Source organism: Pogonomyrmex barbatus, unplaced genomic scaffold (assembly GCF_055798465.1).
Source record: "Pogonomyrmex barbatus isolate J1 unplaced genomic scaffold, ASM5579846v1 scaffold6, whole genome shotgun sequence".
NCBI classification, from domain to species: Eukaryota; Metazoa; Arthropoda; class Insecta; order Hymenoptera; family Formicidae; genus Pogonomyrmex; species Pogonomyrmex barbatus.
In genome coordinates this window covers 2982556-2999363 of record NW_028297160.1, presented here as the reverse complement: position 1 = coordinate 2999363, position 16808 = coordinate 2982556, and the positions used below count along the sequence as shown (strand labels likewise).

General features: G+C 30.7%; 4 protein-coding genes and 1 long non-coding RNA gene across 8 annotated transcripts; 2 read left to right on the top strand and 3 right to left on the bottom strand.

Moving 5' to 3' along the window:
• Window positions 1-190: 190 nt before the first annotated feature.
• On the bottom strand, window positions 191-4735 carry LOC105427956 (UPF0764 protein C16orf89 homolog). The gene is made up of 7 exons (XM_089082326.1): window positions 4063-4735; window positions 3706-3804; window positions 3360-3509; window positions 2588-2886; window positions 2292-2427; window positions 1305-1404; window positions 191-1051 (listed from the first exon to the last, which is right to left on the bottom strand). Exons 1-7 carry the CDS (start codon window positions 4163-4165, stop codon window positions 910-912), a joined length of 1029 nt encoding a protein of 342 aa, XP_088938452.1. The 5' UTR covers window positions 4166-4735; the 3' UTR covers window positions 191-909.
• Window positions 4736-5170: 435 nt separating this feature from the next.
• LOC105427955 (uncharacterized) lies at window positions 5171-6902 on the bottom strand. Its single transcript, XR_967951.3, has 3 exons — window positions 6888-6902; window positions 6529-6649; window positions 5171-6405 (listed from the first exon to the last, which is right to left on the bottom strand). It is a non-coding gene; the product is annotated as an uncharacterized LOC105427955 (long non-coding RNA).
• A 622-nt stretch (window positions 6903-7524) lies between these two features.
• Window positions 7525-10925, top strand: Arp3 (Actin-related protein 3). Of its 2 annotated transcripts, XR_016140566.1 has the most exons (7): window positions 7525-7697; window positions 8030-8210; window positions 8306-8620; window positions 8700-9014; window positions 9097-9315; window positions 9400-9640; window positions 9757-10925. XR_016140566.1 is itself a non-coding variant. In XM_089082263.1 (6 exons), exons 1-6 carry the CDS (start codon window positions 7654-7656, stop codon window positions 9577-9579), a joined length of 1254 nt encoding a protein of 417 aa, XP_088938389.1. In that variant the 5' UTR covers window positions 7525-7653; the 3' UTR covers window positions 9580-10925. The 2 variants fall into 2 exon arrangements, 1 of the variants encoding a protein (XP_088938389.1); XM_089082263.1 differs by having other exon boundaries at window positions 9400-10925.
• Nulp1 (Nuclear localized protein 1) lies at window positions 9911-14185 on the bottom strand. Its single transcript, XM_089082259.1, has 9 exons — window positions 13813-14185; window positions 13579-13722; window positions 13117-13499; window positions 12607-12835; window positions 12173-12426; window positions 11788-12097; window positions 11396-11692; window positions 11134-11321; window positions 9911-10925 (listed from the first exon to the last, which is right to left on the bottom strand). The coding sequence occupies exons 2-9, from the start codon at window positions 13708-13710 to the stop codon at window positions 10901-10903; spliced, it is 1818 nt and encodes a 605-aa protein (XP_088938385.1). The 5' UTR covers window positions 13711-13722; window positions 13813-14185; the 3' UTR covers window positions 9911-10900.
• A 106-nt stretch (window positions 14186-14291) lies between these two features.
• Window positions 14292-16360, top strand: LOC105427952 (uncharacterized). 3 transcript variants are annotated; one of them, XM_089082264.1, is made up of 6 exons: window positions 14292-14565; window positions 14691-14750; window positions 14836-14958; window positions 15127-15340; window positions 15429-15626; window positions 15738-16360. In XM_089082264.1, the coding sequence occupies exons 1-6, from the start codon at window positions 14464-14466 to the stop codon at window positions 16037-16039; spliced, it is 999 nt and encodes a 332-aa protein (XP_088938390.1). In that variant the 5' UTR covers window positions 14292-14463; the 3' UTR covers window positions 16040-16360. The 3 variants fall into 3 exon arrangements, with proteins under 3 accessions (XP_088938390.1, XP_011638257.2, XP_011638256.2); XM_011639955.2 differs by having other exon boundaries at window positions 14293-14565; window positions 15420-15614; XM_011639954.2 differs by having other exon boundaries at window positions 14294-14565; window positions 15420-15626.
• The last annotated feature ends 448 nt before the right edge of the window (window positions 16361-16808 follow it).

Genomic DNA, 16808 nt, shown 5'->3' with positions numbered 1-16808 from the left:
ATGTCCTAATTTTGAACGTTGTGTTATTTGATAAACTTGAGATAGATGATTAATGAATCAAGAAGCTATCGATAAATTGATTTATATTGTTATATGATAATTTATAAAGTATTTTTTTAGTTTGTATAAAATTATGTTTGTTAAAGAAAAATGCCATTTTTAAAAAAATTTTATAAGATGATCTTTGTTAAAAAAAAATATTGTATTTTTTAAATCATCGAAAGGTAACAGCATAAGAAGTTAATTCATAACTAATTTGCATTCTTATTTAATTTTTTTTTATTTATGGAGAAAAAAGAACAAGTATATGTGCGCTGCAAAATATATTACTATAAATTATATTACTATAATATTACTATAAATATATTACTATAATATTACTATAAATTACTATATATTACTATAAATATATTACTATAATATTACTATAAAAACATGAATCTCTATTTAATTATTTATTCTTATTTTTTTCCTTTGGTGTGCTGTATATGATTATATCTTTTTTATCTTAATCAATATTATTTATTAATAAATTATTTTTTTTAATTATTATTAATATCGTTATTATTTGCAATTCTGAAAACAATGATATTGTTGTGAATAAATTTTTTTATGAAATATATGTATTACATATTTATATTGCAGCTCCAAAAAAATAGAGCAATAAAGTAACAAAATACTTTTTAATAATAACATTTATAAAATATTACATTTATTACATTTTATCCTTTCAATCGCCTTTCATATTTCCTATTAGTAATATAAATGAGTCATATATTCATTTAAATCAAGAGATGTTCTTATTGAAGAAACTTGTGATGTCATAATAAGAAAAATTTTAATACAAAAAATTACATTTGCAATAACAAAAAAATAAATTAAGAAAAACGTCACTAAAATAAGAAAAATTTAAGGCTGACTAAGACCACTTTCTATATTTTCCCGAATAAACACGGCAAGGCTTGCAGCAGCGAAACCTGTTGTATGACTTTCGCATCCAAAATCAGTTATTGTAGATGATCGGCGAATAATCTTGTGTTTGTTAAAAAATCTGAAATATTTAACACATAATATTCATACTTTATGATGGATTTTTGTTGTTAACATTATTTTCAGTGTGTACATACAGACTGTCTAGTGTTGATACATTTATATGCATTCTAAACTTAACATATTTATGTATTGTTGTTCATATTGTTATTCTACATTTTACACTAATTAATTGCGTAGTGAAAAATTATAATTGCACAATTCCAATATCTTTCTTTTAGAAAAAAATTTATTTGTAATGCATAAATAGTTACCCTATGCCGAAGCAACCGCTCCAGTGAGGCCAGCTCAATATTAAATCTTCATAATGTTTATCGACAAATTCGCAATAGCCTTCCATGCCACAAAATGCGACTGAAAAGTTAAAAAAGGCATGAAATATTTATTACACAAAACATTTTTACTTTACATATTTATATAAATAAATTTCTATTAATTTGCTTTTATTTCTGATTGATATAACTTTTTCATACCTCATTATTTTTGTAAGAAATTGAAATGTTTATATTATACGATAGATTTTATTAAAAAAAAATAACACTTGTAATAATTTTTTACAATAATCAAAATAAATGTTATTTTGTAAAATATTGCATTAAAATAATATTTTTTGTTTAAAAATTTTTTACACACACACACACACACACACACACACACACACACACATACACACACACACACACACACACACACACACACACACACACACACACACACACATATATTTTTCTATTTTTTTTAAAAAGATAATTATATTTATCACACAAAATATTTTATTTTACACATATATATTATAAACATGAGCGTATTTAAGATTTTTTTTCGGGGAAGGAATTTTACAATTGTTACATAAACTGTTATCACACAAATTATTATCATAACATGATTTTTTATGTTAATAAATTATTTTTTTGAAAAAATTTTAGAAAAATATTTCTTCCCGATTTTGAATGGAAAAACTATTGGATTATGCAAATTATAACATTTATTTTTTATGAAAAAATATAAGTAATTTCAAATTTGAATTTGAACCCTTCCTTCTTCTTTGGATACATTAATGATTATAAATATACATATATTTTCAAATCTTTATATCTTTTTATGTAATTTTTTAATTGCAGAAATTGTAAACCTAGTTGTCAATTAACAAGAAAATTATAACATGTATACATATGGTCAATTTTCAGTCAAAGTAAGCTGTAATTAAAAATTAATACATAAAGTATTTTTATTATACGCACTTTGTTCCATCATGAGATCCTTTCCAATATTTGGAAAGTCCCATTTTTCAAGATTGATGAAATCCTGAAAGATCCTGGCACAATACGTAGGTATCAAGGAAGATAGCGACAGTGTTTCAACTTCTTTGCATCTCAACTAAAGCCGATTTCATTTATTAATTAAATATGTACGAGAAACATAAATATAAAAATGCACAAGAAAGATTTGTATGTGTTTCTTCGTAAGCGTAATGTACTCGTATAATGAAACAAATTTGCGATATAAAAATTAAAAATATTTCTAACGTCTTACTCACCGCTTTAGCGAGTTGGACGATGATAAGTCTATGCGTAAGAGGATATCCAGTAGTATCATCTTCTCTTATCAATGTTGCGATACAAGTTTCAGGAATTTGACATTCCCCATTTAAATGGCTACGCATAATTTCGACCGAACAATAATCGCTTTCTATTCCATTAGGCGTCCCATGATACACCGATAGCATGGTGTCCCAGTAACTTAACGACTCATTCGGACTCAGTTTTGATTTTGGCAAGATCTTTGTCCATGATATAGGTTTTATCCACAGATTGGGATTATTTATAGTCGATTGTACTGCAAAACTTCATATTTCGCAAAACTTGACCGATACATAAAATACAGTAGTTATTAATCAATAACTAGAAAAATTTTCTAACAATATATTTTTAAATAATGAAAAAGACGCGATTTTTTTATTATTTTTATTATCTTAATTCCAATTTTTTAATTATCAATTTATTTATTTAAAATTTTTAAGTTTAAGAATGTATAAAAATTTCAATCATAAAATTTCTACTTTTTTTAATGCAGTTGCATATAGATATATTTTTTATTATTTTAAATTTGTTTCCTGTTTCCTTTTAGAAAAATTTTCTCACCTTTTCTTATATTTATTTTTATTTTTTATTTTTTTTAGGAATATTTCGCATTTATGTCATTTTAAATACAAAAGATACACGACAAAGGAAATAAAATGCAACAAAAAGAAACAAATCTTTATTATTTGTTTCTTGCATATATCTATCGTACGTAAAGATCGTACTTACCTAAAGATTTAATTTCATTCTTGAAAGCAAGAGTTTTCATCAAAGTTCTTCGCGTCAAATCAGATAGTACAACTACTTCTTTGAGAGCGATAAAGAATTTATCTTCTAAATATTGTACATTTTCATGCAGGAGTGCCGCCACCAAATTAGCTATTTTAATGAAGAAAAGTTGATCATTAAATTTATTTACAATTTTATATATATATATCTCTTAAATATTTCATAAAATTGAAATTTTTTAATTATAGCTTTATATTTTAACTTGTTACTTTCTACAAAAAATATATGATTATTTATCAACATTTTATTGTATAGTGATTTTAGTTAGTAATTATAGCTCCTTTACCTTCACTTAAAGTAACACCGAAGGTAGCGTCAATATTCATCTGGTTTGGTCTGTTGTTAATGTAGTCAAGAATCTTTTGCAAGGCAACTAATTTTTGCTCTGAAATGTGTGATCGATATTTTATCATCTTACAGTTATTTGATATGCTTCAAAATAGATTCTTCCAATTGTGCTCGAAAACAACGAGAAAACTAAATTCGAGACAAGAAGCATGCGAAACATATTTCTTGATCTTCTCGAAATGATATATTTCCAATTCAATAAAAAAAAAAATAGTTTTTAAATTTATTTAAAATCATTCTCTTCGACACGCGTTCACGTATTTATTATCTTATTTGCTGTCATTAATTCACTCACGGAAACTTTCAGGATCGAATGCCGCTTCGGTCCGCGAGAAGAAGCAGGCGAACAGAAGAAAGATCCCGAGGACACTGGGAAACTTTGAAACTCTAGTTTCCATCAGGACGGCTATTTAAAGAAACACCGATAAACTTCATTTGCACGCTGTCTATATAAGACGAGTCCCCACCGTTGAATACGCATCGACTAAACTAAACATCAGCAAAATTTATCGTCAATTGCCTCTTCTTCAATAAAGAAAAAGCGCAATAGTCCCGAAGCGAATCGATAAATGTCGAAGCACGTGGTACTACTTTTTCTTCATAAGACGGACGTGTCCTGACAGAAAAAGTGTTCTCTACGGGACACTTTGGATTATCGTGGCTTCCCACGTTTATATCCGCGAGAGATTCGATTCTATTCTCAACTGCGCTTCTATTTCGATAGAATTGAAGAAGCGTTATTTATCTACCTTGTGCACGATAATTTGTAATTAAAGAATACATCTTTTAAAATCCTAGAATATTTCTAGAGTAAATAATCTTTGCATTCTAATTCATTACTAATTTATAATAGATCTATATTCGATTTGTTTTTCTCGATTAAGTTAATCTTACGTACTCTCAAATATTAGAAAAAACTTGTCAAATATGTTTGTATCAAATAGACATCTAAAAAAAAGTATAATAAAAAATATAATTTTCAAAATTAAAAGTGACAAATGGTTATATCCAAAATTTTTGTATGCCGTGTTCGAGTGAACAGTTCAATTTCTGTAAATAAAATTTCTATTATAAAATAATAAATATAACTGAAGTAATCACTAATATACAGTCCAATTGTTCACAATCTCTCATTTTTTTTGAATCGTCACTTTTCAAAGAGAATATTTAATGAGTTTGTAAATACTAATACTAATGAACATTCTTTTTTAATTAAAGATATATTTTTAAACTTTAAAAAATTATCATTTAAAAATTAGACATAAAAAAATAATCACAAAAATGAGTTTAGATCTTTATAACAAAAAATTTTTCAGCTTATAAATTACTATTTAATTGTTCAAAAAATAAAAAATGTTGTATTTAAAAAGGAAATAAATAGAATGAAAATAGAAGATATATCATTATATCTAAAAATAAAAGGTCTCTTATTTATTTATTCATTTTATAACATTTATATAATATACAATGAATTTATAGCATGCTAGAATTAATTATAAAATAATTCATTTATTTGCATCTGCTTTTTATATTCAATTTTTATAGAGATATTTTATATTTATATCATATTTATGACAAAATTTATATTTTATAATTTTAAATGCAATAAATAAGCTTCTGCTGTATTCCTTATCTTTGCATTATAATCAGGAAATTTATAAATAGCTATAAACAGTCTCCTATAAATTTTATATACATAAATTTTCATTAACTCCACTATTTGTTGCACTTGCTTTCTTAACAAATTTAAAAAATCTCATCTTTGTTTCTTAGAGATTTCAAGTCAACCTTCTCATTTCTATTTTCTATTACAAACTGTCATAAAATTATATTAAATTATGCTTATCTTAATTTGGCTTAATTTGAATAATATACAATTCATAATATAAATATGTTATAAGACACATACGTTATAAAATAGAATATCATAAGATATGAGATAAATGTATTATAAAATTCTAAAATTAATTACATATGTCAAATGCTTCTGTCAACCTGACAAGTCCAAACATTAATAATCTTCAAGTACTGAGCACAAAATTATGATTAAAATCACATTTTTGAAGCTGTATAATAATTACTATCAATCAATAGTTAACATTCTAATCAAAGACAGTCGGCGTTTCTATTTTGCTTGAACATCCCATGCATTCACTACATGTATATATTGGATAGACAACAACATGTATATACATTAAATAAATAAACAATATTATATCCAATCTCATCCATTTCAATCACAGATCATCATGTTGGTCCGCGTTGTCCCCAAATTCAATCTCTAATTGCAGTCTGTAATCCATGGCGACGAAGACAATGACGAGAAGCACAGGCAAACGGAATCTGGACTGCCAGCCGAGCTTCAATATAAACATCAAAGAACGATGAAGGGTACCACTGTTTCCTAAAAAAATATCAGTAGGCATCCTTCGCATGATGTTCAGGCTCTCAAATGTGATTGGGATCAGTGCTCCACAATAAAATATTATTCAATGCATGCTCCGAGCAGTGAATCTTCCTAAACGGCGAGAGGTAAAAGTCGTCGGTCATCCGGGACTCAGTCCATTTCATCGAGACAATTAGACAATCTTCTTAACAAGCAGTTCCTCATGGAGATCAATACTCTGTATCGCTATATCTATTAAATTAGAAAGATCTTTATAAAAAAAAGAAAAGAAAAAATATCAGAATTATATAAGAATCAAATTTATAAACATACGTAGTGAGTTATTTAATAATAATTTCATATAATAATACTAACTGCACTATCGTCTACCGTTTGTGACATTCACTCTTGACAGTTCCTCGAGGCTTGACCCTTCGCGCATGTACAAACAACACAGTGCAGACGGGTGCACGTGTGTGAGCATTTAAAGCGGTGTCTACAATGAGATTTTAAGACGTAAGACTTAAGAAATTGGCCAACCACAATCGATTATTCTTCTATAAATCAATTATGATTGGTCAATTTCTTAAGTGTACGTCTAAGGCCCGGTTGCATCAACATTATTTTAAGTGAGACTTAACATGTATCTGTATTTATTTTTCTTTTTAAATAAACAAAGACAAACACGTATTTAAGTCTCGCTTAAAGCTAAAATAATGTTGGAATAATCGGACCTTAAAGTCTCATTGTAGACGCCGCTTAAATCTTCTCGGCAATGGCTACGTTCAACAGAGAAAGCAACTTTGGACTATTGTAAAAATCTTTGATATGATTAGCTTTTATCCTTAATTCCTCATGGATCTAAATAAACCAATCAAATAGAAGAATCTTACTGTGGCTAGTCAAGCCACTGGGTATATTCCGAACGGTAATAGTTTAGCTTATTTTTTTTTTCTAGATGTTGGCTGCCATGTAACTAACCAAGAAGAGTTCCGAAACATTTATACCACAGACCATAGACATTTATATTATACACTAGATTGCTAACTCTATTTACCTGAAAGTGACCCCAAAACTTAGGACCGTGGCACATAAAAAAACTTAAGCAATAAGAGTGCTGTCTCATGGAGCGTATCGAAAATCAGACCAATTGCGGACGTTCCGCTATTTTCAATACTCAGCCATTCTGCCGAATCCATTATTGTAAAGATTCATTCTCCATTTTATCCCCACTATTCATTTTTCACCAATCAGCATCTGTGTCAAAGGGCTAGTGTCCGCATGAGGATCCAGGCTAAGTGCTGATTTGAGATTCGACTATGAATACCGGCCTTAAACATAAAGATTCGCGCCGAGATCATGTACCGGGTGTCGCTAGCGTACTTCGTTAAGTTAAGAGGTGTGGTATCGTTTCGCGGCGATTTGATGTGTGTTTAGCTGTGATCGTCATCGGCGTGGGTGTGTTTTGCACCGGGAAAAGCGATTGTTGGTGCCGGAATCATGCTTGGACGACTCCCGGCGTGTGTCATCGATGTAGGCACTGGGTAAGGACAATTGCAGAATGATACAAAAATTAAATAGTTTTTTAGGAGTGGGTGGAGTCGATTTTAGGTTAGATCATTCGATCTGTCATCGATGGCAAACGCCTCAGTCAAATTTTTTATAAACTGCAAATCGCATCTCTTCGCTCCCCTCTCCTCCCAGTTCACGAGTATCTCGTGACGCATCGTTATGATAGAAAATCTCTTTTGTTCTATGGTATTTGTTCTATGGCTTGGTCATATTGACGTGGATAAAAATTCACCGCCCACGCGCTATCTCAAAACATTTGCAGTTATCTCTTATAATCTCTGGTAATCAAAGCATTATCTCGTAGATACACGAAATTGGGTTTCGCTGGCAATAAAGAACCCCAATTGACTATACCATCAGCAATTGCTATTAAGGAGACGGCTAAAGTTGGCGACAATAATGCCAGGAGAATTACCAAAGGTGTGGAGGACTTGGACGCTTATATCGGGGATGAAGCTTTTGAAGCCACCGGATATTCAGTTAAAGTACTTATTTGCAAGCTATTCTTTCAAAGCAGAACTGATTACTTCTCTCTGGATGATTCATATTTAATGAATATATTTTGATTTTTAATTTGTAGTATCCGGTGAGACATGGATTAGTGGAGGATTGGGACTTGATGGAGAAGTTTTTGCAGCAATGCATTTTCAAGTACCTCAGATCGGAACCTGAGGATCATTATTTCCTATTAACCGAACCACCTTTGAATACTCCAGAGAATCGGGAATACACTGCTGAAATTATGTTTGAATCATTTAATGTGCCGGGACTTTATATAGCTGTGCAAGCTGTTCTCGCTTTAGCAGCCTCGTGGACAGCTAAAAACATAGAAGATCGCACCTTAACAGGCGTTGTTGTTGATAGTGGAGATGGTGTAACTCACGTGATTCCAGTAGTACGTGTAGAAATATGAAACGAAACATTTTGTTTTAAAATTTCACTTTCTCAAGTTTAACGTTTATTGCATTTTTCAGGCAGAAGGTTTTGTTATAGGAAGTTGTATAAAACACATTCCCATTGCTGGCCGTGATATTACCTATTTTATACAAAGTCTGCTGAGGGAACGAGAGATTGGAATACCACCTGAGCAGTCATTAGAAACGGCTAAGTCGATCAAGGAAAAATATTGTTATATATGTCCGGATATATCGAAAGAATTCGCCAAATATGATAGCGATCCTACAAAAATTAAGAAATACGAAGGCATGAATAATATCACTAAGCAATCTTTTGTGGTAGACGTTGGATATGAAAGGTTTCTCGGACCGGAAATATTTTTCCATCCCGAAGTAAGTTTTTTATGCAAGTAATTATAGTAATTTACGTAGCCAATGTGTTAATTATATGTTCTATATATCTATTTGTATTTAGTTTTCTAATCCTGATTTTACAACGCCGCTCAATGAAATTGTTGACGACGTGATTCAAAACTGCCCAATCGATGTCAGGAGACCATTATATAGTAATATTGTATTATCGGGTGGCTCTACCATGTTCAAAGACTTTGGTAGGCGATTGCAACGTGATATCAAGAAGATTGTTGATACGCGACTTAAGCTCAGTGAAACGTTAAGTGGAAGTCATATTACGGTATATAAACTGCAATTTAAAAGAGATAATAATACTTTTATGTTCAATTGTTAAAAATTGTTAAAAACTATTTATATTTTCTAGCCAAAACCAATAGACGTTCGTGTGATATCACATCACAAGCAACGTTGCGCGGTGTGGTATGGCGGTGCATTACTGGCCAGTGATCCAGAATTCTATACGGTTTGTCACACAAAGAAGGCATATCAAGAATATGGTCCTGGTATTTGTCGTTACAATCCCGTATTTCATAGTATGGTTTAAAATAAATGGAATGAGCACGCCAATCGAAATCATTTCTAAACGAGTATTGTCATTTATAAATGTAAGGATTCAGATAGTCTATTTCATTTTTTCTAACATGGTGCTAAATGCAATTAAAAATAATTCAAAGATTCCGACTTGTTTATACACTTAATTCTTTTTTTGTGTATTTTACAGAATCATGTCGGCATTTTTGAGTATATAATTCTCTATGATTAGATGAAACTTAATGTACGTTTATTCCTGTTCTTGGCATTTAATCGATTATAGTTCACGATGTATACATATACATGTATACAGTGTATATGAGGCATAGAATTTATTCTATGTATTTTATCTGCTGCGATATAGATATATTTATCATATTTACAAGTCTTTAAAAAATGCATATATAATAACAGATTTATAATGATGTTAACAATAATTATTTGTCGTTTAATGTAGTGATGCATAATAATGCAATCACTACATACTGTATTCAGAATGAATTTTCTATTGAACAAAAAAATTCTAAGAAAATTGCAATTTTATACATCATTTTTTTATACACGAAATCAAATAATTTTAGAATCATCTCATTGGACTATTATTAAGGCTTTTGATTCGACATCATCGCGGTCACATTGAATCGTTACATCATAAACGAGAAAAGACATATTGAGATTTCTTGCATGTCATTTGCAAATAAAAAGATATTTGGATAAACAATGCTTGAGATCGTTTTAAAACACTTATGAAAATGGAAATTCTCCTTTCTCTTTCAGACAATCAATAAATAACCGTAAATATGAAATAAAGCCTCTTCAAGCAGGAAAACATGATTTAATAGCTGTTAAAAGGAATGAAAAATTTGCTCTTATAAAATAATTTGCTCTATAAAATTCTATAACATAGTTTCCGTTTTTATGGATTTAATAAAGAGGCAAATCAACTTATGTAATTAAGCATATAATAACAAAATGCAAGATCACTTTATCGTCAATATGTCATTTTTCATGTCTATTATCTTTTGTCATAATAAGAAACTGCAACAGAATTCCTGTCACTTACCCCTTTCTATCCACTTTTAGTCTCTTAAACAGATTTGAAGTGTTTTATCCAAATTTCTTTATTTGCAAATAACACATAAGAAATCTCAATGTGTTTTTTCTCGCTTATGATATCATGATTCAATATGATTGCAATGAACAGTATTCAGCAGCCTTAATGCTTAGTCTTATATGTACTATTTAAAACGGTGTATGTGCATTAATTAAAATTGCACAGATGTTTGTGTAAATTTTTTCTTTTGGTATTATACGATTTCATACAGGAAAAGTTGTTATGCATGGTCATCATTGTCCTCACTAGATAAAGAAAACTTACAATTAATATCATCTGATATTTAATGATTTATGATTTATATGTGAATATAAAATTCAAAATTTATTTTGTGTATATATATATATATATACACAAAATAAATTTATATATATAAAATGATATATCATGATATTACATTCTATACATTTTTTTATCCTTGGAGATAATCGTTATTTTTGTGTATATACTTACAATAAATTCAAATCATTTAAAGCAGCAGTTGTGCCATTGATATCCGTAAAAAGAGATGAAAAAAAGAGAGAGAAGAAATTTGAACTACTTTCAACGGGTCTTTCATTTGCTGTAGGCCTTTTATAAATATCGATGCTGTCTATTGGCGGTAATGGATCGTGTGATAACATTGGATCTTCACCCTGAATCTGGAATAAGCATTATACAAACTTTAATAAATCTGTATTAACATGTTTCATTTTATCATACTATGAAACATTACCTCCTGGACATTCACTATAACTTCTGGAAGGTCTGATAGTATAATATGTCTCAAAATATTTCTTGGCAGCTTTCCCCGATAGCGTTTGCTACGCTTTACTTGACAGAACTTGACATATTCATCTTTATCAGACTCGACTCGATTTAATACAGCATGAACGTTTTCTTCTAGCCATGGTAAAATATCTGCCTCCTTCCAGAGGTGAAAACTACGCATTACATATAATTTTTGCAGTTTCTCTAAAGCTGGTGATGTGCTACCTTGTGCTTTAGAATTGAAAAAATCATGATGTATTACCTAAAAAAACATTTAAATATATAAATCACAATTTAAAACATTGATCGTCAGAAGATATAATTTCAAAACAAATCTTTTTTCCAAGTCTGTCATACCTTTGCATCTGTTTGTATGCTACATTTATCAATCAGAAGCATCAATACACTTGGAAACATGATAAGAGCGTTTTGCAGTAACATATCTGCATTAGTTTTGTTTCCCAGGCGAAAGTGAGCCAAGGATAAACTATATGCTATATTTGGTAATTGGGTTAGATTTCTAGAGTCTTCCCATAGATTACAAAACTTTATAAACCATTCATATTCTTTGGCTTTTAAGGCATAAAAATCAATGGATAAGACTACAGCTAGTGGATCATTTTCAGGATCCAATGATAGAAGTAATTTGCAAAATTCCAAACTCGTTCTATGAAATTTTTGTTTAGATTAATTTATATTCTCATTTTTTGTCTCGATATTTTCCTCAGTTTACAATGTTTACCTGTAACAAGCTCGTCCGCCTATAAATCCAAGATGTTTAAAAAGCGTTATAAAAAATGCACGATTCTGTTGTTTTCTGTAGTCTAATCTACACTGCGCCGTTGTTATATTGAAGAATGGATGAAACGCACATTCTAAGCAATACAGGGCCCGTTTGATGAACTCCGCTGCATACGCTAAATCGTCATTTATCTTACACATTTCGGATACTTGCAGGAGCGAGTCTATATGGAACGAATGAGCATTTACTATATTCTGAAATATATAATTTGTATTAATATTTATTAATATTTATAAAATAGAAATAGATATAAAAAATACTTTTATTACTTTTCTATAGTATATAAACTTGCATTATGATAAAATCTTTAAAGATCATCCTAATATAATTGTAAAACATGTCTCATTATCTAGTACTATCACATGTTCACTTACAATTATATTTTCTGGATTCAAACTTTCAACAGCTTGCAAGAATTTATGTTGAATCTCCTTGTACGAAGCGCTATGTTCATATACAAAATATTGTACATTCCCTGTAGTTTTTATAGAGTCATCTAGAGACATCGACAGTCCAGATTTATTAGTTGGTACCCAAGTAGTATCTTGTGGACAAATCAGCCATGTCTTCTTCAAATTTCCAGGACGACCTTTATTTTTCTTGCTGCAAGAACAAAGTATTCTTTTTACTTTCCTTTCAAAAAGAATTTATAAATTGTGATATATTAAAGCTGTTCTTTATTTATTTAAAGCTGCACTAGATTACACTAAAATTTTATCTTGTTTTCATCCAATTCTGAACATATATCTATTTCATTTTAAGTATACATTAATTAAGCTATAAAGATCATATATCTATTTCATTTTAAGTATACATTAATTAAGCTATAAAGATCAGATCATACATATCATGTAAATATATATAATTATAGATATAAATTGTACCTCTGTCCAGCTTCTATAGTTTTACTACCAAAGATCCTTTTCAATTCGTTATACGGATTCAAATGTTTTCGCTGTACAGTCAATATATTCTCTTTAGTTATCCTATCAACCCATTGTGCCTCTGAAATTTGATTACTGCAACCTGGCAGTGGTTCACCAAGCAATTTGTTCACTTCCCTTAAGCTTTGTTCAATCTCATCCACATTTTTATTATATTCTGTTTTGTGTTCTCGCTGACCTTTTAGCTTTTCATTCTCTGACCTCTTATGCTTTTTCTTTTTTCTTTTATGCTTCGTGTCATTGCAGTCTACATTGTTTGTAGTCAAATCCTCATCTTCTTGTTTGTCACTGGTATCCTCATCCTTATCAGAGTTCTGATTCAACTGTGGGCATAACTGGTCGTTAATATCATTGCCATCCAGAAATGAATGAAATGATAACAATGCTTATAGTTCTACATACCACATCAAAAACGTTAAAAGATTTGGACTTGGCGTTGCTCCTCACCGAGACTTCTGTGTCACTCGCATCATCGTCGCCTTTTGCGAGAATTACGTCGTCACCATAAACTTTTTTCATATAACGCGTAGACATTTCGATATATATCTATATATATATATATATATACATACATATAATGTACTTTTTTAAAGGTAGATTTGCGAGTGTTTCTCGTGATTATACGAAGATGCTTACGATTTCAAGATTCGTAAATCTTGAATATCTTTCACTTTCTCGCACCCTATGAGATTTATCACCACGTGACGAGCGTAAAATCAATACAATATTCTCATCTGGTACACAATTTTGACATCCGATCGCGAAACGCACTGACACACACGGTGCATTTCCAATCGCAGACAGACAATTTCTTAAAGCAAAGGGGAAGATCCGGAAAATCGTTACAGATTTAATTTTCGAGCCAAATAAAACAAATTTGAAGGTCGCGAGGGTCCGCGGCCAAGCGAGGATGTTGGCAGAAAACTCGCGAGAATTGACAAGAAGAGAGGATATTCTCTCTTTTCTCCCCTTCTCTTTTTCTTTCCTTCTCTTTCGTCGACACGTCACGTGGTTTATCCCTGTCGGAAATCGTCAAACGTGCAATCGCGGAGAAAACTCACTAGATGATTCCTGTTCATAGCCTCGCGCGCAAGTTTCTTGGTGATGTTTCGTATGTGTTGTATATACATGAAGCGTGTACTACCTGCTTACGTGTACACAGTGTAATCGGAGCATGTGCGTAAGGATGAACCGCGAGGGTCGACAATCGTGATCCGACGACGCCGTGAAGTGCACGACTCGCATGTTCCCAGTTCAACGTTCTTCTTCTTCTGGAACACAGCAAACATGACTGTTAAACTGAAATTGAAAGATGTGAAAGATAAGTTGAAGGAGGACACCCTGGACCTCAGTCTGTGTGACCTGGAGGAGGTGCCTGTGCGAGAAATCGTGAGTCTCTTATCTTTTCGTTTTGAAATTATTTGATTGAAATTGAAATTATATTATGTGGAATATTCTAAGATTTTCACACAGGATATGAGTAAATCTTTTACAAGTTATGCAATATGTTTCAGGCATCTCTCAAAAAAGCGACGAATGTAAATTTATCAACCAACCTTCTGACCTCGTTGCCGGTATGTTATTCTAGATTTTGTAATCAGGCAAAGATTTTTATGTAATTTATATATTTGAGTTACTATGAACATAAATCTTTTGCAGGCCACTTTTGTTACCCTGAAACAAATTGTAAAATTGGATCTCAGTAGAAACATGTTGATTGAACTTCCTGAAAATTTTGGTGAGATGACACAGTTGAAACATTTGGATTTATATGCTAATAAGGTAGTTTTTTCCTTATATAATCTTTCCATATTATTATATTTAAAATAATCTTAAGTAGATATTTTTAATATTATAAATCAATCTTAAAACAATATTAGCATCTTGAGACATTATTCAAGATAGTCTTTATAAAAACAGACCACTCTATTAATAAGCATGATAATTTAGATTAGCAGGTTACCTTTGAGCCTGAGTGAATTAAAGAATCTCAAGTGGTTGGATTTGAAAGAGAATCCCTTAACCGAGGCTGTAGCCAGTGTTGCGGGACCATGCAGCAATATGCGCGAGTGTCAGGCTTGTGCTCGTAATATTGTTACTTATCTGTCCAATGTTAAACTTGTTATTGAAGAGGAAAAATTACGCAGATTGAATAATGTCACAGGTGTGGACATAATTTGTTATACAGTAGTACATACAGTATTATAGTACATACAGTGGTATACAAACTATGGTAATTTTAGGTGATACAGACAAAGAGATAACAGTTACAAAAAAAGAAGGCAAAAAGAAAAAGCGAAGAAACACGGAAAGGGAGAGCAAGGCGAACGGGAATAAAATTGATTCTCCAACACAAAACAAGGGATGTTCACAGAATGACAGTGATAGCACAAGATTAATGGGATCATCATCTGATAGTGTGTCCACACATAAATCATGTAGATCCACAGGTAAGTAATATCTGTTCTGATGATCTTTATCCTCTTCATTTACCTAATATCTTGCTTAATTAATCATCTATATTAATCTTTAATATTATTTCATGCTGATTGGCGACTCAGGCACTAGGCTGTGCCGATCACTCACATGCGTGATTGTATGGTTCTTCGTGATTAGCTCATTACTTACTGTAGCGTTAGTGATACTTTCGTGGCGTTACGAGCAACAAACGGACACATTTTTACAAAATGCGCAAACATTATCGGGTTTACCGTTGAAGAATTATCATAGGCAAACTACAGATTGTTTGCTAAGTATAATAAAAATCACGACTATGCAGATGAAGTCAATCATTGACATTGCGAATGATTTTTATAAAACGCAATTCGAGGGGGAGACAAACGATGCAGGGAAGGAACTGTGAAAAGTGCTATTTGCTCATTTCTAATTCTTAATCTAATTCTTAATTGGAGATCAGCAAGATCAAAAGCCATTTGAATAAAATAACAATGCATTGATGTTTTGTTATACAATGAAAGCTTATTTTCATTGAAAAATAAATAAAATTTAAAAAAATATTTCTGATAAATCTGTTATTTTTCGATGTTTAACTTTTAAAAGAAAGTTTTTTTTTATTTCGGACATAGTTTTCGATTATTCCAATGTAACACGCGAAAACAAGATGTTTTGTAAATTTATGGAATATTTCATGAATAAGTAAAACGGATTAAATAAGTTAAAAAAATGCTCTATTATTTTGCAATTTTCACAATTATTAATGAAGGTAAGTTATTTTTTCGCATAGATGCATATTTATTTGTGGATCTTTATTACTTTCTCATTAATTATTACAAAAATTGTAAAATAAAACAGTTTTTTTTTTACTAAGTTCAATCCACTCTATTTCTTTACAGGAAATAATCCGCGAATTATGATATCCTATACATCTGTAGTGTCTAAGAGCCTCTTTCTTTAATAGTTAACGTTGCTAATTGGTCAATTAAATATTAGATCGTCTAATTGATGACCCACTGAAAAATTTCTAAGGGCTCTCTCTCCTACACTGAACGTGACGAGCGATGAACGATATCCAATGAATGTTTAAAAAAAGCGTCTGAACATTTAAAAAAGCAAAGCTCTCATTGGATATCGCTCATCACTCGTCGTGTTCAATGTGGGAGAACCCTAAGCAA